The sequence below is a fragment of the Gopherus flavomarginatus genome, chromosome 7, assembly GCF_025201925.1.
Source record: "Gopherus flavomarginatus isolate rGopFla2 chromosome 7, rGopFla2.mat.asm, whole genome shotgun sequence".
Taxonomy (NCBI): domain Eukaryota; kingdom Metazoa; phylum Chordata; order Testudines; family Testudinidae; genus Gopherus; species Gopherus flavomarginatus.
Genome location: NC_066623.1, coordinates 51,485,493 through 51,507,252, shown reverse-complemented (window position 1 = coordinate 51,507,252; position 21,760 = coordinate 51,485,493). Strand labels below are relative to the sequence as shown.

Below are 21,760 nucleotides of genomic sequence, written 5' to 3'. Positions count from 1 at the left end.
GTACTTCTACACCAGGTTACAAGGCACCTCTTTACCTTCTCTTGGATAAACTAAATAGACTGAGGGTCTTTGATCTCACTATATGGATTGTTTTCCAGCCCTCAGATCATTCTTGTGGCTCTTCTCTGAGCCCTTTCCAATTCAACTCCCTTGTTGAAGTGTGGATATCAGAACTGGACACAATATTCCAGTAACGGTCTCACTAAAGCTGTGCATAGAGAGAAAAACCACCTCCCCGCTCCTACTTGATATTCTCCTTCTCGTACGTCCAAGGAGCACGTTGGCCCTCGTAGCTACAGCATCACACTGGGGGCTCAGGTTCGATTGGTTTCAGAGCCAGTTTTTCAAGATACAGCTCACCAGCCTCGAAGTGTGACCTACATTCTTTGTTCTTAAACATATGTTCTGGCTGTGTTAAATGGATGCTGTCCTGACGAACCCACCTCACCAAGCAGGTTGTTGTGTATACCTGATCTGTCCCCATAATTATTTACCTTTCTACAGATTTGTGTGTCACGTGCTGATTTTATCAGCAATGATTTTATCTTTGCTTCCAAATCATTGACAAAGCTATTTAACAGCAGTTAGCTGAGAACAGAGCCCTGCAGGACTCCAGTAGCAACACCCCCAGCAGATAATGATTTCCCCTTTACTCTTACTTTTTGTACTCTATCAGTTAGCCAGTTGTGAATCCATGGGCTGCACTGATTTTTCTATATAGCGATTTTTATCAGAATGTTATGTAGGACTAAGTCAAATGCCTTATAGAAGTCCAAGTAGATTGTCACCAGTGTTGCTTTTACTAACCAAACTTCAGGTATGAAAAGACCAATCTTCCACAAAACCATATTGATAGGCATGAATTACATCACCTTCTTTTAATTCTTCACTGACTGTATCCTACTTCAGTTTTTCCATAATTTTGCCTGGGAGTGAGGTCAGGCTAGCTGGCCTATAGTCTCCTGGGACATCCCATTTCATGTTTTTAAACTGCGGTACAACATTGTTGGTTTTTTTCAATTCTTCTAGAACTTCCCCAGTGTTCCAAGATTTGTTAAAAACTAACATAGTGCCCATCTACAAAAAGGAAAATAAAAACAACCCAGGAAACTACAGACCAGTTAGTTTAACTTCCATGCCAGGGAAGATAATGAAGCAAGTAATTAAGGAAATCATCTGCAAACACTTGGAAGGTGGTAAGGTGATAGGGAATAGCCAGCATGGATTTGTAAAGAACAAATCATGTCAAACTAATCTGATAGCGTTCTTTGATAGGATAACGAGTCTTGTGGATAAGGGAGAAGCGGTGGATGTGGTATACCTAGACTTTAGTAAGGCATTTGATACGGTCTCGCATGATATTCTTATTGATAAACTAGGTAAATACAACTTAGATGGGGCTACTATAAGGTGGGTGCATAACTGACTGGATAACCATACTCAGAATAGTTATTAATGGCTCCAATCCTGCTGGAAAGGTATAGCAAGTGGGGTTCCGCAGGGGTCTGTTTTGGGACCGGCTCTGTTCAATATCTTCATCAACGACTTAGATGTTGGCATAGAAAGTACGCTTATTAAATTTGCAGATGATACCAAACTGGGAGGGATTGCAACGGCTTTGGAGGACAGGGTCAAAATTCAAAATGATCTGGACAAATTGGAGAAATGGTCTGAGGTAAACAGGATGAAGTTTAATAAAGACAAATGCAAAGTGCTCCACTTAGGAAGGAACAATCAGTTTCACACATACAGAATGGGAAGAGACTTTCTAGGAAGGAGTGTGGCAGAAATGGATCAAGGGACCACAAGCTAAATATGAGTATATTTATGAGTAAATATAGTGGACCACAAGCTAAATATGAGTCAACAGTGTGATGCTGTTGCAAAAAAAAGCAAACGTGATTCTGGGATGCATTAACAGGCATGTTGTGAACAAGACATGGGAAGTCATTACTCTGCGCTGGTTAGGCCTCATCTGGAGTATTGTGTCCCATTCTGAGCACCGCATTTCAAGAAAGATGTGGAGAAATTGGAAAGGGTCCAGAGAAGAGCAACAAGAATGATTAACGGTCTAGAGAACATGACCTATGAAAGAAGGCTGAAAGAATTGGTTTGTTTAGTTTGGAAGAGAGAAGACTGAGGGGGAACATGATAGCAGTTTTCAGGTATCTAAAAGGGTGTCATGAACAAGTTTTTTCTCATCTCTTTACCTTAGCCTCTAAGGGTAGAACAAGAAGCAATGGGCTTAAACTGCAGCAAGGAAGGTTTAGGTTGGACATTTAGGAAAAAGTTCCTAACTGTCAGGGTGATTAAACATTGGAATAAACTGCCTAGGGAGGCTGTGAAATCTCCATCTCTGGAGATATTTAAGAATAGGTTAGATAAATGTTTATCAGGGATGGTCTAGACAGCATTTTGTCCTGCCATGAGGGCAGGGGACTGGACTCGATGACCTCTCGAGGTCCCTTCCAGTCCTAGAGTCTATGAATGATTCAGAGAGTGCGTCTGCTGGTTCTTTTATACTCTTGGGTGCAAGTTATCCAGTCATGCAGATTTAAAAATATTTACCTTTAATGGTTGCTGTTTAACACCACCTCTAGTTACTGATGGAATAGAAAATATAGAATTGTCACTGTAAAGTATGAATACATCGTCTTGCTTCTTTCTAGTCACAGAAGTGAAATATTTGTTGGCTTTTCTCCATAATTATTAATAATTTCATCATCTTTATCTAGAACTGGATCTATCCCATTACTATGACTTTGTTGCTGTTATATTTGAAGAATTCCTTTTAGTTGTCCCTAACCCTATTGGTCTAGAGTTTTTGTTGATACCTTTAGCTTCCTTTATCAGTTGTCTGCATTTCCCAGTTGCTGACTTATACTCCTGCCTATCTGCATCCCCATTTTTTTCCATTTGATAAATTTTTAAAACAAATATTTTATATTGCAGCCTTATCTTTCCTCTTAACCAGGATGGTTTTTAACCAAATAATCCTCCTTTCTTATCTATGGAATTTTTCAGTCTTTTTGGAGCATCTAATAAAGCATAGTTAAACAATTGCCAACTATCATTCACATTTTTATATTTAAATATTTCCTTCCATTCACTTTTGCATTTCATACTCAATATCACTGGGTCCCCCAGCACAGGCAGATGCTCAAATGTAGGTGGGACCTTATGAAGGATGAGAGAAGAGACCTCCCATTTTTATCTTTATATCCTCACTTCTGCCTGGCAGCTGTCGGTATGCCCCACATGAAGGGAGTTTGGATCCAGAACCAATCTGGTATTTGGCCTGTTTCTAATGGCTCCAAACCAGAAAAGATTCAGCTCTGAGCTTTTGAATCTCATGGCTCAGCCTCATCTTCAGTAGCTCAGTCTACTGTGTGTACTACCGCTGTGTGTAGCTGATGAACAGGATGCCAATCAAGCTCGCAGCCAGAAGGCATCATGACACGGTACCTTGGAGTAGCCATGCTGCCATTGTTCTCCAGGATCTCTCGTCTCAGGGATGTGATCCTCGTGGCAGTGTGTGCCCAGAAGAGACGGTAACGTTCACTGCAAACAGCTCCCCTGATGCTAAAACAATCAGCTGATTTAGCTACCCACGCTGCATGTTTGCCACAGTGCTTCTCGTTTGCACCTGCAGATCAAGAGCCCACTAAGGGCTTAGCTGCAGCAGCTTTCATCAGCTTATCGCTGTCGCCCCACCCAAACAAAATCAGATGTGTACTAATAGGAAGCAGTGGGTGACAAACAAACAATTTTCTGACATTTCAGATAGGCTTTCGGTGCTTTTGTCCTGCCCACAAACTCAGCGAAACAAGCACCGTTGCACTAAGCACAGTATCTAGCACTGAAAAAAGGGATAGCTGCACATGCTCTTTACCCTCAGTTGTGCAACTGCTGGCTGCCTGAGGGTTTCTGAACTAATCTTGGCTACCAGTTATACATTCAGCAGTGTGCCACCCAACCTGGGAACATCCACCATGTGGGGTTAAAACGGAGGTTATAGAATGAGAGGTAGAACAATATTAATGCAAGAAGCTTAAATCGCAGTGTGTGGTTTTGATTATAAATGATCAATAATAAATTTGTGACAGCCTAGTTCACCCAAGGACCTCAGAGAACTTTCCAGGCATACTGGAAGGAAGGTAAATATTGGAATGTCGGTTTTTCTCATGGGTGAGGTGTTGCACAGACAACGTGAAGGACTTGCCCCAGGAACCCCACACAATTATTGGCAGACAGAAATAGCCCCTTTGTCTTCTGCTCCAATCACCCACTCATAACACCTACTAACGTTTTCTCTCCCCTCCTTCCTGAGTCTAGGGTTCTCTGTACTTTAGTAACAATTAAACAAATGAAAACTGTCATATCCGTGGGAGCTGGCAGTAATACGTCTAACCTGCGAGACTGATAGGAAATCTGCGGCACTATCCCAGTTGGTTGTAAGTAGGCAGCTGGCTTTGACATAGGTGAGAAATTTAGCCTTTCCATTGTACTGATAGTCAGGATATGGACATGACACTCCAAAAGTTTCAGATGATTTTTCCTGCTCCATGTGGTAAGCTAGGTGGGTCAAAGCATCATCTCCCAGCTGTTTTATTCATCTCCTCCTTCGGGGCTGTTAGTAACATTTCATATCTTGATGGGCATGCACTATATTTAGGGATAGGTGGTGCCCAACAGTGAAGCCAATGGCCAAAGTATAACTCATGAGGAGGAGGGATGGCCAGGTGCTTTTGGGGATGGAAGGTTTATGATACAGTTTTGTAGGCCCAAGAAAATAGCTTTTAATCCACTTGTCCCTCTTCAGTGACAGAGATTATTGTCTCAGCCTGGGAGTACTGGCAGAACAGGGTGTGCTTTAGACCCTGTCTACAATGGCTGACCAGCTGAGCTTAAAAACTTGATATAAACAGAGCCAAACTACTTGCTGTGGACCCAAGCCAGAACATCAGTTCCAAACCACCTGGAACTGCTAGGACATTAAGGCTTGGTCAAACTGTTCTCTAGCTCAAACAGCATAATAAAGTCAAGCAGTAATGAGGCCCATACCTAGACTAGAACACAGATTGACCTCAGCTTGGCTGGCCAGTGTGGCAGCATCAGAGCTCCACTGGGACACAACCAAGTTTAACAGCGTAGATAGGACCTCAGTGATGGTGGTGGTTGGGGCAGGGGAACTTGGAGGATCTTAAGGAAACAGTGTTGGGTTCTGGTGGTTTTATGTCTTTTTATATATAAAGAAGCATAGGTTATGAGGGGTTCCTGCATGGGTTTCCAAAACCTCATGCACTGCAAAGCATTGCATCAGTGAACGACTGTGGTGAGCATCTTCAAAAGACAGACAGGTTGCTGGGGTTGGCGTCAGGGTTTTGAGGACAAGTCTGACAACCATTCGAGTGGTAGGAAGTAGAACTGAGCCAGAAGGCTGGGAAAAGCCTGCTTGCATCCGCTGCTCAAATATATTTTACTCCGCAGCTGGAGAACTGGCATGGCTTTTCCCATCACGATCTCTGTGTGTTTGGACCATTTTGATCCCTGCTACATGTTGAATGCCCAAAAGTCTGATGAATCACTTAGATATGCTGCAGTCATTTTTACCTTTTGAGGATTCAGGCATTATAGAGCAGGGGGGGCCAAAGTTTAGGCTGTGAACTTTGCAGGTCAGTAGGACTCAAGAGGAAGCCTGCTCAGCCATCTTGGCTGACTCCTGATCTTCAGCTGGGGTCATGCTGAGTACCCTGGTGACAATAAGCGTTCTAGCTGTTGGCTGCCCATTCAACCCAACCCTGATTCTTTGGGGTTCTCATTGCTAGCTAGTTAATGAAAGGAGTCACGTGGGGTGGGGGTGGAAGGACGGTTTGAGAGGATACTTTGGATCTCTGTTCCAGGGGATGTGTATTCCCTGCCTCAAAATTCACTGCTTCTCTGCTCTCTCACCCACTGGCTGTGCTCGCATTATGGAGGTGGAATGATGGCACCAGTGATTTATGTAGCAAGCCAGCGAAATGGCGAGCTGCTTATTCCATGTGTTTTGATCTTATTAGCAGTGGGGTAGCCCCGAGAGCCCAGCTGAGACTGGGGCTCTATTGTGCTAACCATTGTACAGAGACATAGTCCCAGTCCCCAGTGTTCACACTAGGTAAGCCAATGGAGGTGCTGTTATCCCCGTTTTACAGCTGGGGGAGTTGATGCAGAGGGCAGTTAAGTGACTTGCCCAAGGTCACATTGGCACTGAACCAAGCTCTGTGGGTCCCAGTGCCTTAAACCCCAGGCTGTCCTGCTTTTCTTTTGCTCCTGCTCCATGGCCAGGCCCATGTCTAGCTTTCAAAGCCGACAGCTGCCGAGGTGAGACAGCGCAGCACTGCCAGTGTAGGTTGTTGGAAATTTGGTGGCGGAGGAGCAGGCAGGTTCATGCTATAATGTGGTTACTCAGCACCCAGCTCAGTGGAGGATGGGAACCCTCCCCTCTTCCACCCTCTTAGCCCTGTCCTAACTCAGGGCACTTGCTCTCTTGGCTTGGCCAGCGGGTTTGGATCCCGGGGACCGCCCGTGGAGCTTACAGTTGCAGCCCATGGCTGAGCTTCTAGCTGCTCACTCAGAAGCACCTAATGTGCCTGCTCCTGTCATGTGGGAGGAGCAGTCTTGCATCAGAGGGGGTGAGCGGAAGCTCTTTGAGGTTTGCTGCTTCTGGCTCAGGGTTTTCAGACTCAGGCACATATGAGTAGATCTCTCACTGCTTGGGTGATGCAGGCGTATAAAGGCAGAGCTGGCTTGCCTCCTGGGGCTCAGTCTGCGGCTGGCACAGCTGGATTTAGCTGCCGCATGAAAGAGGAGTTCCATAGCCAGGGCGGCCCAGCCATTCCATTGCCCACCATGCAGCAGAACCTGAATTATGTCTATCCCCAGATCTTCTGGGTGGACAGCTGTGCCAGTCCCACTTGCACTTCATCAGCGCCCATTGCCACCTGCCCGCCGCCCGTGCCAGAGAGGAGGAGGAGAAAACAGAGCAACAAGAGGGATGGCACATGCCTCTGTTTCTTGGTGGTGTTTTTGCTGGTCCTGCTGGCCCTCGCTGGAGTGGGGCTGGGGATGTTTCAAATTGTCCAGCTGCAGAAGGAACTGGCTGAGCTCCGAGAGGTAACGTCTGTCTGGTTATTAATAGACATAGAAGTGGCCAGCAAAGAGACCCTCAGAGGATGTAAATTGGAGGAACTGGATTGAAATCAATGTCCACTTGCCCCAGCTGAGGATCTGTCCCTATTACTGATGGTTATTTTACATGCCATGGTCACTTACTAGATGTGAACTTGTCTCTCTTCTGTTTTGACAGTTAACCAGCACCGGACATGTTTCTTCCTCTATGGAGAAGCGCATAGGTGAGCCATCCTTCCCAGCGAGTCAATGTGTGTGGGAGAACCCGGGTCAGGAATTCTGCGAATGGCAGCATCTCTGCACTTTCCCCCTTCCTGTCCCCAACCACCCCTTCAATTTGGGTGGCAGATGGTGGAGTTACATCTGGGAGGCTCTGATGCTTGTTAGATGACATGTTCACTCCTTTGGCTGTAGCAGTAACTGTGGCTGTCATGGGCTTGGGAGGCCAGTAGGGGTCTCCCTTCTGCTTGAGGGCTAGAAGAAAACTGGCCTAATACAGGCAGCCTGTGGGGAACATTGCTTAGAGATGCCCCAGATCTGAACACACACAAACACTGCGAAAATTCAGATTCTCTTGGATTCCAACTCTGTAGCCAGGGTCCGTCCCTCCTCCTTTCTTGAGTGATGCATGTGATAGCCTGAGCTCCAGTGTAAAGGTGGGATTCTGGTTTTCTTGCCATGCTGTGAGAAATAGACATAGGGAGAGAGGAGGAGAAAGGGAAAAGGTAGCAGATGGGTTTCCAACATCACTACTATTATTTCCTCTTGTTTTCCTTGACTTTTTGCTTCTTTTAAAGTGCAACTTGATTTTTGTTTTTTGAGTATCTCGTGTACGAGCTGTATTGTTGTAACTAAAACTGGCTTGAGTGTTTTTGAACCAAATGTTTTCCCATCTGGAAAATGTTACCTCAAAATTGCAACTTTCTGGATGAATGTGTCAATTTTGATGCAGTTTTTGTTTAGCAAACAATTTGAAAGGAAGTATCTTGGGATATCGTTCTGCCTCTGTCTTAAAATTTTAACTGAGCATTTTACTTCCCTTCGTCCAAAGATTTGATTGTTCAGTTAAACAGAATCACTCTGTAGAGTCTTCAGTGGCCTTCTACATTAAGATGCGGCAAGGCTCCTACTTTCTAGGGACATGGAAATGGTCTGATCAGCACAGACCAGTGATCAGCAGCTGATTGTGCAAAGCTGGATTGTACCATATGGAGGGAGAAAGACATTTTCTGCTTGAGCCCATCTGGGAATCAGTTTGACATCTTGAAGCATCTTAAAGTGAAGTGATAGCCCTTGTATTTGTTCCTAGCTATTCTAGGTACAGATGTTGCTCTGAGTCTTGTACGTTAACTGCCCAATCCTCTTTCTTTTTAAATTTACCAAGCTATGGTGTATACCTGAATGCTGTCCTGCAATAGGTAGTGTCACAGGTTAATTATGCCTGCCTGATGAAGTACATCCCCTGATCCATTGTAACTCTCTCTCTCTCTCTCTCTCTCTCTCTCTGTAATTCCCCAGAGGGGACCCTCTTCCTAGTCTTAATTTCCTCACCGCGTCTTCTCCACAAAGCCTGAAGCTGTCTCCTTTCTCTGTTTTAACATAGGACTTCTAAATGTAACAGCAGAGAAGAAGGTGATCAGGAAGGCAGCACATTTAACAGGTATGTGACACAGTGTGAAGAGTCAGCATGTCGGGGAAAGCAATGACCACAAGAAGCCGGACGTGGGTGGGGAAAGTGGTGGCTGGGTTACTTCCTAGCTAGTCATCTGGCTATCAAGCACCAGCATTCCCTTTGCATCATTCACCTTCCAGGACTGACATGTGAGACTCAAGGGTTCTGATTTACTCCCACTTCCTTTCCCCATTCCATTCATCTGATACTTTTACCTTTGTGGGTTTTTTGCTTCACTTTTGGGCTGAGTAACCGTGTGACCTGGAGACTGCAGAGCATTTGACGTGCATGAATGAACAACCTCCTGGCTCTGAGTTTGGCAGGCATCATGCCTGCTTTACAGGAAGAAACTGAGATTAAGTGACTTGCCCACGACTGGTGTGACTTGAAAACTGTTAGCATGCATGTGCCTCTGTCTAAATGCTTCTTGTTAATCTTTGTTACTAGGCAAAGCTGATCAGAAAGCCCTGACTCTGGAATGGGTGGCCACCCTTGGGCACGCCTTCACCTCCCACATTCAGTACAGACACCGCAGCCTGGTGATCAATGAAACAGGCCTGTACTTTGTCTACTCCAAGGTATTCTTCCGAGGCAAGATCTGCAACAACCTGCCCCTAGACCACATAGTTTTCAAACAAAATCCAGCCTACCCAGCTAGCCAGGTGCTGATGGAGGACAGAAAGATGAACTACTGTGCGGCTGGAAAGATGTGGGCCAGGGGCAGCTACCTGGGGGCATTGTTCAACCTCACCAAATCAGACAGCTTGTATGTCAACGTCTCCGAAACAGCCCTGGTTAATTTTGAGGAATCAAAGACGTTTTTTGGTTTATATAAACTTTAGAGCTGGCCACCAAAGCGTTGCTCTCAGCAAATACGCGCTCAGGACTGATACTAACATGAGTTGGGTACTGTACGGTATAAGAAATATTCTGTCCATAGGACTAGTCTAATACTGTGCTGGGCTAGCAAGGATCTAGCTGGAAGATGCCCACCGGGCATCCCTTGTTTGCCCTTTGACACGTGACAGCCAGATTGACTTGGAAACGGATCTCCAAGGATTAAAACTTTCACCTTGTGAACTACTTGGATCACCCTAGGAGAACCCAAGTGTAGCTAAAAAAAAATCTAGCATGCCAAAGGCCTCCTTTAAACTCACTACTCACTCAAGGAGAGTGTTTACTACCTGAGAAGATGATGATGCACTGGGCCCAATTCTGCTCTGTTACATCGATGAAAATCCCATTTACCCTAAAAGGACAGCATTTGGGCCCCTGCAGAGATGGTGTTCGTATGTATCTCCACAGGACTGGGGAGTTCACTGCCTGGTGCTGGATGCGATCATTGCTGGGGGGCAGGGGGGAATTTATATTATGTATGACCATTTAGCACCTTAACTCTTTGCTTTTGGAGGTGCTCCAAGTGTCTCCAGGGTATGTCAGAGTAGTAGAGTTTTTTTTAAGTTTTTTGTCATTTTTATCCTCCCCCCATCCCCACACTTGACTTAGAAATTGAAGTAATTCCCAGGACCAGATTTAATTCCCAGGGCTCATCTGAGCCATGTTTTGTAGAGGATAACAAGCAATAATTACATGGAAAATTTGGTATACAGAAATGTGGAGGGAGGGAAGACCCTGTCTTCAACTGCTTCTCTGCCAAACACGCGGTGGGTATCTGGCATCCCAGCACAGCTGACTCAGGCAAGGTCCAGCAGCAAGGAAGAGCGCTGGAGAGAATTTAGAGCACAGCATGGTGGGTTTACACCGAGTACTCCCACCTAATCCTGGATGGGGACTCCATTGAGGTCTGTAGTTTAGGAACTAGGAATGAATTTGTCTGAAAAAATCCAGAATTGTTCCTGGGGTTTGTGCAAGTCCCTGTATCACCTTCCCCCCACCCCCCTGGGGAAACAGCACCGCAGTAGCCTGTCCTCTTCTAAGCCGTGGCTGCAGCTCCCCAGCAGCTGGGACGGGAGGTGCTCTGAGGACAGCCCTTGCCCTGCTCTGCACACAGGAACTTTGAGGTGACCATCCAGAGGTGGGTTTGGATCTGAGCTGTCTCTGCCTCCCCCCAGATGGATGATGTTTGCAGCTGGGGAGCTGGTTCAGGCTCATCTCCAAAATAGCCCAGGACACCCCTCACTGCAGAATCCCTGGAGATCCTGGGTGATGGAGGGGAATTCCAGCAACCTCTGAGTGATGGGGCAAGTTGCAAGGGCCGTGCATCCATCTGGGCAACCTCATAAGGCTCCTCCTGGGCCCTGGGGCTGCTGTGGTGCACGCTGGGCAGCCTCTGTCTCCCCTGAAGGGTTCACCCTGCAGGCTCCGCTCCTTGGGACTAGGCAACAGGTGTCAGGGAATGATGCAAGGATGGGAGCTTCCAGAGAAAGGTGAGGAGAAGCTCCCTCCCCAAACCCAGCCCTCCTGGCTCCCCTGCCTATCCCCTGGCTTCAGGCCATCCCAAACCCAGCCCTTCCTCCAGTAGCCTCTGGAACTCTCAGTAGATCTCAGTACCTTTCCTTGAGCTCCCCAGCCTCTCCAAACCACCTAAACACATCCCTCACCCACAACATGGCTCCCATACCCCCTCCTTGCACCTCCCCAACTTACCCCAGTAGTCTCTCAGCCTTCCATGGCTCAACCAGCTGCTACATAACCCCCAGATCTACCCCCACCCCCTGGCTCCCCAGCCCACCACAACCCGCCCCTAGCTCCTCAGCTTACCTTCCTCCAGCTTCCCAAACACCCCCAGCCCACACCAGCACCTCCTACAGCCTCCCACGGCTCCCCAACACATCTAGATCACTCTAGCACCTCCATTGGCTTCCCAGCATGACTCACCCCCAACATAACGCTGCAGAACTTCCCCCACCCTCACAGCTCCACAGCCCACCCAGACCCTGTCCCCAGCCTCCCACGGCTCCCCAACCCACTTTAGCACCTCCCCTGGCTTCCCAGGACAACCCAGCTCTCACATAACCCCCCAGAACTTCCCCCACCTCCACAGCTCCCAGCCCACCCTAGCTCTGCCCCCAGCCTCCCATGGCTCCCTAATCCACCCTAGCACCTCCTCTGGCTTCCCAGCCCCACCCCCTCATAGCCTCCCAGACTCCGCACCTCCCCAATCTACCCTGCACATACCTCCCTTATAGCACCTCCCCCAGGCTTCACCTCAGCAGCTCCCTAGCCCTCCAACCCATCCCAGCACCTCTCCTTGGCCTCCTTTCCCTCCCCAGTGCAACCCAGCTCCCACATGACCCCCGAGATCCTCTCCTAGCCTTCCACAGCTCCTCAAAACACCCCACTGCCTTCCCATGTCTCCCCAACTTCTCCCAGCCTCCCATGGCTCCCCAACTGCATCTCCAACCCCTGCCAACTCAGTCTAGCCTCTTCACTCAGGGGTGGCTCTGTTTTTTGCCACCCCAAGTATGGCAGTCAGGCACCCTTTGGCAGCGTTTCTGTGGGTGATCTGCCAGTCCTGCGCCTTCAGCGTACCTGCTGCCGAATTGCCGCTGAAGCCGCGGGACCAGCAGACCTCCTGAAGAAACGCTGCCGAAGGCTGCCTGACTGCTGCCCTCAGGGCCGGCGCTACCATTTGGGCAGCCTAGGCAATCGCCTAGGGAGTTGTTTTGCCAGAGGGGGCGGCAGGCAGCTCCGGTGGAGCTGCCGCAGTGGTGCCTGCGGAGGGTCCGGTGCTCCGCGGCTCCGGTGGAGCTGCCGCAGTCATGCCTGCGGACGGTCGGCTGCTCGTGCAGCTCTGGTGGACCTCCCGCAGGCACGACTGCAGCAGCTCCACCGGAACCGTGGGACCAGCGCGCGGGGCGGTGAAATTGCCGTCCATCTAGGGCACTCAAACCCCTAGCGCTGGTCTTGGCTGCCCTCACAGCAACTGTCACGCTGCCCCCCCCCCGGTTTGCTGCCCCAGGCACGTGCTTGCTGTGCTGGTGCCTGGAGCCGCCCCTGTCTCCACTGTTATCAACCACTCTCTGCTACCTTCCAGCATCCACCCAGGTCCCCAAGCCTCCCAACTCTCCAGCCCCCTCACCCTTCATGGCCCTTCATCCCTCTTTATCCATCCCCTCACCCCTTTGGTCCTTCACAAGGCCCAGGTGTCCCCTGCACTCCCTGGGATGGGTAGGTAGCCAGGCTGCCTCCCCTCCCCCCACTGACTCACTGTCAGGTGAGACCAGCTAATTGTGGGGGAGAAAGGGGGCTGGCACTGCAGGGGATCTCACTTTGGGCAGGTCTTGGGTGAGGAAATGGGGCAGGGCGGGACCACACTTGGCGAGCAGGGTATTGCGTGGAGGGGGAGAGAACTGAACACAGTATAAGGGGGGAAGGGAACAAAATCACTATTTCCTTTCTGGGGGTCCTCCTGATCTGGGTCTCCTAACAAACCCACTCCTGCCACAAACATCCCAGGGGGAGCACCTCCAAAATCTAGCAGTTATGTGAAGGTTGGTCCCCATCCAGGGAGTCCTAGTATTCAGCAAACCAGCTGAGTGCTCACCCCCGCTTTCTCTAACCCCGGGGGCGTGCTGGATGAGCCACTGCGTTGACATAGGATGGCTGTTGTGAGTCCGAGGGAGGGCCCAGAGTTTGCAGGATATGTCCAGGTGTCTGTCCAATTAGTGCTTAGTCTGGGAACGGGTGCAATATTAGTATACCCAAGAGAAGCAGAGTGCAATCAATGTACAGCAGCGGATACAGACCAGACTGCACCTGAAATCAAAATGGGAGGCAAAGCCAACCATTCTTCCTCTGACTAACCTCCACTGTCCATACCTGAGATAAAGGCCTGGCTTGTATTTATGTCCCAAGGACTATGTCTCAAATGCCCTTCCCAGAATGAAAACATAGTCTCTGCTACTTTTCATTGGTTGACTCCATGTTCCATCACTTGGCTGTACTGGTTTTTACTGGCACCTCCATAAAGGACAGGACATGTTGGCGAGCACTATGCGCTCACTGCCAGAAGTGCTATTTTGGGGCTAGGTAGTAACCGAAAACCAGGACTTGAAGCTTGCTGAATAGGTTGCAGCATACCCCAGACTGTGAGTAATTAATGTGACACAAAGCAATGTAGCGGTCAAGCACGCAATCGTTTAAACTATTGATGTATTGTTCCCTATAATATATCTATTGTACAGTAAAATAATGTTATTTTTGTAAATGTGATTGGCTTCATCTCATTCATGTGACTAGGAAAGTGGATTTAATGAGAGCTGAGCATTAAACCTTCTTTCCTCAACAGTCTTCATTATACATAGAGCAGAGAGGCGTTCTTCCAAATGCCAGGATGTTCAGATCCAGATTTTTTTTATGGGCTATTAGAAAGATTGGATCCAGCTGTGGAGTCCAGATCTCAGTTCAAATTCCAGTCCCCCTCCATACCTACCAAACACACCTCATTGGGTGTTCTGGTGTGGTCTGGACCATGGCAGAAGTTTGGGGCAGGCGTGAAATTAGGACTTGAGCCCCTCACAGTCTGAGCGAGTTCCGAGCTTGGGATTTATTTCAGTCTTTGCCAGCTGTGAGTGGGGGATGGTTGCATTTTAATTGTTGGAAGAAGCCATGTGGCATCAAGGAGTGAACTGGGCACATTGGCTATCAGGCGGCTGTGCACCACTCCTCAAGGCAGCGTGACTATGGAAGATCATCTCCTGGTGATTGTTTGAGTGGAGAAGGAGAGTGAAAGTGGGTAAAACAATAAGGAAGAGATGAGCCCAAGCCACAGACTATGGCTCCAGATCTGGGTTTTGAACACCATGCCATTTGGGAGAGGAGTGGAGATAGGGTTTGCTCTGGGGACCTTGGAGGAAGCAGTGGGGTCCAGTTACTTAAGACACTGGGAGGGGTGGCCAGGGGGAGGCTCAGGTAGACCTAGGTTCTAGTCCTAGCTCTGCTATTGGCCTGCTTTGTGATCTGGGGTAAGTTGCCTTTCCCCTCGGTCCTCTCCCCTTTCGTCTTTTGATTATAAACTATTAGGGGCAATGACTGTCTCCTACAGCACTTAGCACAGTGGGGTCTTGATCTCATGTGTAATAACAACTAGGGTCCAGGGACCCATGCAGATTTCCTCTGACTCTGGTCCTTTCAATGCCCTAGTCTGCAATCAGCTGAACAGCCGTTTAATCTCCCGAAGTCTCTGTCATTGGCAGCATCTGTACCGGGGGCCTGCTGATTTCTCATTCTCCTCACAAGCATGGCTGAGAGCAGCAGTTCCTGCACCAGGGGCTGTTGGTGGCAAGTGGTCTGTGGAACACTTGCTGATGGTCAGTAGTGAGCTGGGTGGTGATGTGTTCTTGGCTCCTCCTCTTTGCACTACATTCAGAGACATCTAGAAATACACCAAGGGCTGGGTTCACAAGGGAGACTTAGGCACTAAGGCCAACGGTCAGGTGTCGCTGGCAATCACAAAGCTATCACTCAGCAGCCACCTAAACCCAAGTGCCTGAGTTTCTGCTGGTGAAGTCACCGAGACACCTGAATTTCTGCCCATGGACGTGTGCACAGCTGCTGAAGTCCTGACAGCACTGAGCTGCTTGGCACATAACTCACTCCTAAGCCCTGGTGGGACCTTCTAACTGATGGATCCTCTGCCTAGCTTCCCAGTGGGGCTTGATGCGGGAGGTGTTCTTAGAGCACATCTGAAAGCAGGCCTACAGGATCAGGCCCTATACAAAGCACAGCTAAGGAGGGGATGGTGTTCCCTTCCCCACTCCCTACTTTAAACATTCACCTGGGATGTGGGAGAACCAGGTTCAGATCCCCCCTCTGCCTGATTAGAAGTAGAGGCATAAAGGTGGGTCTCCTGCATTGCAGGTAAGTGTAATAACTGCTGGGCTGGAGGGTAGTGAAATGGGAGCTGCTCCTTTCTCTGCTGGCAGCTGTTCCACTTTGTATAAACAATTCAACAGTCACTGAGCCAGTGAGAAGGAGAAACTGCAGCCAACCAGTCAGGGCAGTGAGATGGGAGATCTGCTCCAAAGTTGGCAGAGGTGTGATTTTAACCCCTTTTCTCAGGTGTGTCCTGTCACCAGTACGCTATGAGGATTCATGAGAAAGGGCTGCCTTAGACTCCTAATTCCAGGAGAGGGGTCACAGACGTGACTCCTGAGCAGTGGCAGGTGCCTAAGTGCTTTTAAATGGTGGGGCCTAGGCTAAGAACATAAGAACAGCCATACCAGGTCAGACCAAAGGTCCATCTAGCCCAGCATCTTGTCTTCTGACAGTGGCCAATGCTAGTTGCCCCAGAGGAAATGGATAGAACAGACAATCATCAAGTGATCCATCCTCTGTCACCCATTCCCAGCTTCTGGCAAACAGAGGCTAGGGACACCATCCCTTTCCATCCTGGCCAATAGCCACTGATGGATCTATCCTCCATGAATGTATATAGTTCTTTTTTGAACCATGTTATAGTCTTGGCCTTCACAACATCCTCTGGCAAGGAGGCTAACCCCCTTTCCTCTGCATTTCCAACAGGACAGATTAGGCATGTCCCTGCTCGGCAGCAGGCTGGCTTTGGGGAATCCCTTCTGTCAGGACCTCTCTCCCCCGTGTGCTGTCTGGGGAGCTGGGGCACCTCACTCAGGGTTATGAATTCCACTAGATGGCAGAGCCCCTAAACATTGAGTGTTGCAGCACCAAAGTCTCCCTGGTGACTCTAGCCCTAACTAGCTTCCTAACATCACTGGTTTGGGGGTTGGGGAGAATTATTCAAGTGGCCATAGGGAACATGTGTTTGTGGAGATACTACATTAAGATATGGCCTACTTTCTGAGAAAGTTTGGTACTGCCTGGCTTAGTCAGGTCCTTCCTCCCCATAAGCAAAACTCAAGTTCAGCTCAGTAACATCTGAAGGGTGGTTTCCTTTTGCTTGATTCTGGGAAGTGCACTTCTGTGAAAGTGGACTGGCTAGTACAATGTAGCGGCTGCACTGTGGCCAGAGCTGATTGGGCCAGCTCTGCTTTAGCAGCTGAAACTGTGAAATAGAGTTCCATTTCTATTCTCATGACAGAAGTGACCACCACAGTGTGGGAAATCTTGTGTCATATCTATGCCCTACCATCTCCCCTTATGTTATGCTATAGAGGAATCAGAGAGCTCAGGGCATGACATGATGTTTATTACTTGTTGATAGAGCAAGTAGCTTGTTTGAATCTAGCATTGACTAGGAGGGAGTAAGCATTGTTACCAGCTGCTGGCTGTTGCGTGATCTGCTGGAGTGGCCTCAACTATGTTCCCAGTGGACAAGTGTTTAAATGAAAAAAATCCCGCAAATTGTAAATTTAGGCATTTCTGCAGAGAATGCAAGGGTTGAATGGCCCAGGCAGAGTGAACTCTTTCCCCAACCCTAGAGGTGGTCTCTCTAGGACAGGACAGAAGTATGTTGCTGAGATATAGGTTATGAGGCGCAAATTTACAGTGTGTTATGGCTTACTTACCTCTTCTGTGGATTTAATTCTCCAGCTTGTATCAGCACCCTGTTCATACAAATGTGTAACAAAAATCCTATTGCACTTTTCATCTGGAAGGCTCCCAAAAGTTTTTTACAAAATGCCCCACATTCATGAACCTGTTCACCCCTCTGGTGTAGAATGTTCCAGCTGCTATTACAACATACAACAGTGTGAGAGAAGAAGTGATGAAAAATAAAGCCCTTTTCCAGTTAAAATTGCTAGGGGAATGTAGACGGAGAGTTTAATTAGGATAGGTCACTGGGTCTAACAGGCCTATATTTGCAGAAAATACTATGAGATCTTCAATTGCCATGAATGGTAGGACTTACTGTTTCCAACTGATCTGATGGCTCCCTCCCCACTAGTGTAATTCCAATTAATGCTATGTTGAGTAATGGATTAAAGGGAAGAATGCAACCTGCTGAATCACTAGCATCACTTCTTACAGCTGCCTGGGATCTCTAGCACAGCCAAGGTCAGACAGAGCCCAAACCCTCACTTAGCTGATGAGATCTGGTAAAAGTGTCAGTGTTATTTCCTGATGTAATCAGCCCTCTTTCCAACAAAATGGTGTTCGTTTCCTGGATAGCAGGACCCATAATGGTTTTGAAAAGAAGTAGAGCAGAATTACTCCCTTAAGAGCTCTGTGCTGGAATATGGCCCTTAGAAACAGAAGGAGACCTCTAGATGGGTGAGAAATCCCAATTCCCTTGGTGTTCAGATGAGCTGCGGGCACTGGCAGATTATCACACTGGCCCATGGGCCCCAGCTAATTTGGGGCCCCTGGAAAAATCTCCCCCTGCTGTGACCCTGGGGCTGGAGGAGCTCTCGCTCCCTGCCATGGGGCTGAGGCTGCAGCAGGGGCACAGAGCTTCTCCAGCCTCAGGGCCAGAGCAAGGTGTGGGTGTGGGGGGAGGAACTGGGCAGAGCCGTGGGTGGAATGGGGATGGGGCTGCAGGTGAAGAGGTGAGCAATCAACCCTGCCCTATAATGGGCTGACTGCTCTGCTCCTCACCGGGGCTGAGGGAACTCTGCCTTGACCATGGAAGAAATTAGCTTTCACAAGGAGCCTTAGCCCAAATTTTTGGGAGGAAGTGCTTAAAGTTAGTGGGCTAATTTTCAGAAGTACAGAGCTCCCACCTCTGAAAACCAGGCCATTGAGGGAGCTAAATACAGATTTAGGTGCCCAGGTTTAAACCCCTATGTCATGGAGTGTGGCGGAGACAAGGCCCTGCACCCCCGGCTTCCTGTGATTCACCGTGACTCAGCCAGCCAGCAAAACAGAAGGTTTATTTAGATGACAGGAACACAGTCCAAGACAGGTCTTGCAGGTATGGACAACAGGACCCCTCAGTTAGATCCCTCTTGGGGGTGGGGGAGGAGGCAGGGAGGCCAGAGCCCCCTCTGGGCTCTCCTCCATTTCCTCAGCCAGCTGCAAACTGAAACTCCCTCCAGCCTCTCACTCAGCCTTCCCCCAGTTCCTCCCCTAGCCTTTGTCCAGTTTCCCAGGCAGAGATGTCACCTGGCCTCCAACCCCCTTCCTGGGTTCTTATGTTATGTGCTCAGGTATCCTCCCTCAAGGAAAGTCTCCCATCCCTCAATGCAGACAGTCCCAGCAAAATTCCCCTGCAACCTTCCCAGGTCAATACTCCCCACCCAGTATTCAAAGAACGCATTCAGAACATTCCCAGTTTGTCACCTCCCACGTTTCCAAACATTGGCTCTTGCCGTTTGCTGCAACCGAGCTAAGGTTTACGCAGGGCTGCCCAGGGTTGGGGGAGGGGCGAGTGGGGCAATTTGCCCCAGGCCCTGCAGGGGCCCCCATAAGAATATAGCATTCTATAATATTACAACTTTTTTTTAATGGAAGGGACCCCTGAATCCTCTGGGCGGCCTTGGGTTTATGCCCCAGCAATAAACATGAAATGTGGGAGGAGGAAGCCGGGAATGGTGCATCCAGTCTTAGAGGCTGGAGGATCTACCCTTACATCCCTGTCTCAAATTGGGGGGGCACAGAGCAGGCTAACGGTCACCAAGTGACATTTCCCCAAGGGCCTATGCTATGTTAATGTGTTAGACAATAACTCTGACTGCTCTTGAGATCAAGCACGAGTGGAGGGAATGTGCCAGGTGCAAACTCGCACTTGTAGTGATGACTAAACCCAGTGTGGTCACTTGCCCAGCAGAGAAGATGGATCTTGAGTAATGACAAAAGAACCTCAGAAATGTCCGAGGCATGATTCAGATATTGGCCCAAACCTGAACTGGACTACCAGATCTCTGGAGACCCCTTGCCACTGCCTCATCCCTTAAAACCACTGCCACAGAACCTCTTGTCTTTCACCTTTCACCATGGCAGGAGCCATCCTGTCTTCCCCATGTGAGCCAGCCTGGGGGGCCTCTGTTGTCCTCTACCTTTGAAGAAGTGCTGCAGTGTCAGTCATGATGGGAATCTGCTGAGTCTTGGTGCCTCAGGGTTGAATTCTGGGATGTTGTGGCTCGTGGTGCATTGTGGGACATACCCAATGCACACCAGACTTGAAAGGGTGGGAGGATAGGCCCAAGAGAGAGCCAGCCTGGCCCCAGAACAAATCTTGGTGGTTGAAAAGGAAGGCAGGAGTCCAAGGACAGGGTACTAGAAACTCAGAGCACAGAGACAGAGCTAGAAGGGAGGGTTTCTACTTAGCTGTGCTGATCCCAAAGTATTTTTTTTAAAAAAAGGGTAGGGTTGGAGAAAGGATGGAGTTCAGTTAGTTTTTAATCTGACAAGGGTCAGTTGTCCACCATTAATTGAGGCACAAGTGGCAGATTGGGGGTGGGGGCAGGACTACCTGAGCAGCTGACGTGCATTGGGGTAGCTTGTACCAATCTTGCATGCTCTCTGCACACCGCCTGTGAGTGCAATCAGTTACCTCTTCCCAAGGGCATCAGGTTTGCACTCCCACTGATTAAAATAAAAACCAAGTGACTAGTTGGCCCAGGGTTAAACAGACTTTTCAGCCCCAGTGAGATGCTCTGAAAGCAGCTCCTGCCAGCAAAGGCTGAGGTGTGCAGCAGCCCGTCAGAGTGAGGCTAACCCTGACCCAGAAAAGGTGCTACATAGTGAAGGCTGAAGTGAGTAATGTCACTGAGGTCTGATCCCTTTTGTGGTTGATTTGTTTCAAGTCTCTGCCCTAGCAGAGAAAGAAGGGATGGGGGAGGGGTGAGGCACACACAGAGTTCTTAGAAACACTGGACACGTAACGCTGAAGTGGGCCTGTTTCCTGGCAGTGAGGGGCTAGGAGGGAGCACTGTGTCAAACGGGCAATGGAGAGGTTTTTTTCCATCATTACAAGAAACCCTTTGTGCATCATGGGGTTTGAAGAGGATGTTGAGTGTAGAATAAGGTGCAGTTCTAGAGGAAGGAGATGCACAGCCCTAGAGGCTAGATGTGCCCGCTGCAGTGGGCATCATTATATAACCTCCTTGAACTGGAGGCAGTATAGCATAGAGGGTAGGGCACTGGACTGGGACTTAGGAGTCCTGTGTTCAATTCTTGGGTCTGCTGCTAGCCTGCTGTGTGACTTTGAGCAAATCACCTTCACTTTTTTGTGCCTCAGTTTTCCAATCTGTAAAATGGGGATGATGACACTGCTCTTTGTAAAGTGCTTTGAGGTCTAAGAGCTGGGTATTAAAGATTGCTGCTAATATTATCCCACAAAGCAGTGGGCTCCTTTCAGACTCAGTGGGAGGGAGATGGAGGGAGCTGATTGCAGCTACCTGGTCTAGTGCTGCCCGGAGTCAGGGGAAGCTAGAGCTGGCTACTAGCCACTCTAACCTACGTCAATGGTGCATAGGTGTAGTGAAGCTCTGATTTGCCATGCCTTCTTCCCAGCCCCTCTCCTGGGGCCATGGGGCCTGACTGTGTGCTGTCTATACCAGCCATACATCAGTGGAGAATTCCCCTGCACAAGCTGCAGAGGGAACCCATCCACTTTGCACTGCCTGAGGAAGGTAAAGTGGGCAGAGCCAATGGAAGAATCTGGCCTATTCCACCAAATTCTGCCGTGCCCTAGGTGGAGGTCAGACAAGTGGAGAGCCTCAATGTTGGCCATGAACGCTGTCAAACCAGGGGAAATTTTCATGCTTCTGGATGTCGTCTCAAAACCGAAACTCAAGCCAGGTTCTCCAGCGAGCCTGAGATGAGCTCGCCTGGGATGATGGGCAGATAGAGGTGGGAACAGTGCCAAACTCCTGAGTGTGTTGGAAGCTGAAATGAAAGGCCAGTGTGCTGGCTGATTGTCACGAAGCACAATGATTCCTGTGCTATGAACCTCCAAAGAGCAAAAGAGGGGGAAGAAAAGTCTCTGTCCATTCTCCAGCCCAGAATGCACTGCGGGGCCAGTTGGCTGGAGGTGTGAACGCTCTGGGCTGCCACTTTGTAGCCAGCAACTCAGGTGTACCTCTGTGTCTCAGACCC

At 49.0% G+C, this 21,760-nt stretch overlaps 2 protein-coding genes across 3 annotated transcripts in view; both read left to right on the top strand.

Annotated features, from left to right (window-relative positions):
* The window catches only part of SUCO (SUN domain containing ossification factor), a 900,323-nt gene that overhangs the window by 130,554 nt on the left and 748,009 nt on the right, over window positions 1-21,760 (top strand). The window lies entirely within an intron of this gene.
* On the top strand, window positions 6,760-9,855 carry FASLG (Fas ligand). Of its 2 annotated transcripts, none has more exons than XM_050963369.1 (4): window positions 6,760-7,152; window positions 7,346-7,391; window positions 8,771-8,827; window positions 9,287-9,855. In XM_050963369.1, the coding sequence occupies exons 1-4, from the start codon at window positions 6,760-6,762 to the stop codon at window positions 9,679-9,681; spliced, it is 891 nt and encodes a 296-aa protein (XP_050819326.1). In that variant the 3' UTR covers window positions 9,682-9,855. The 2 variants fall into 2 exon arrangements, with proteins under 2 accessions (XP_050819326.1, XP_050819327.1); XM_050963370.1 differs by having other exon boundaries at window positions 6,826-7,152; window positions 7,346-7,412; window positions 8,792-8,827.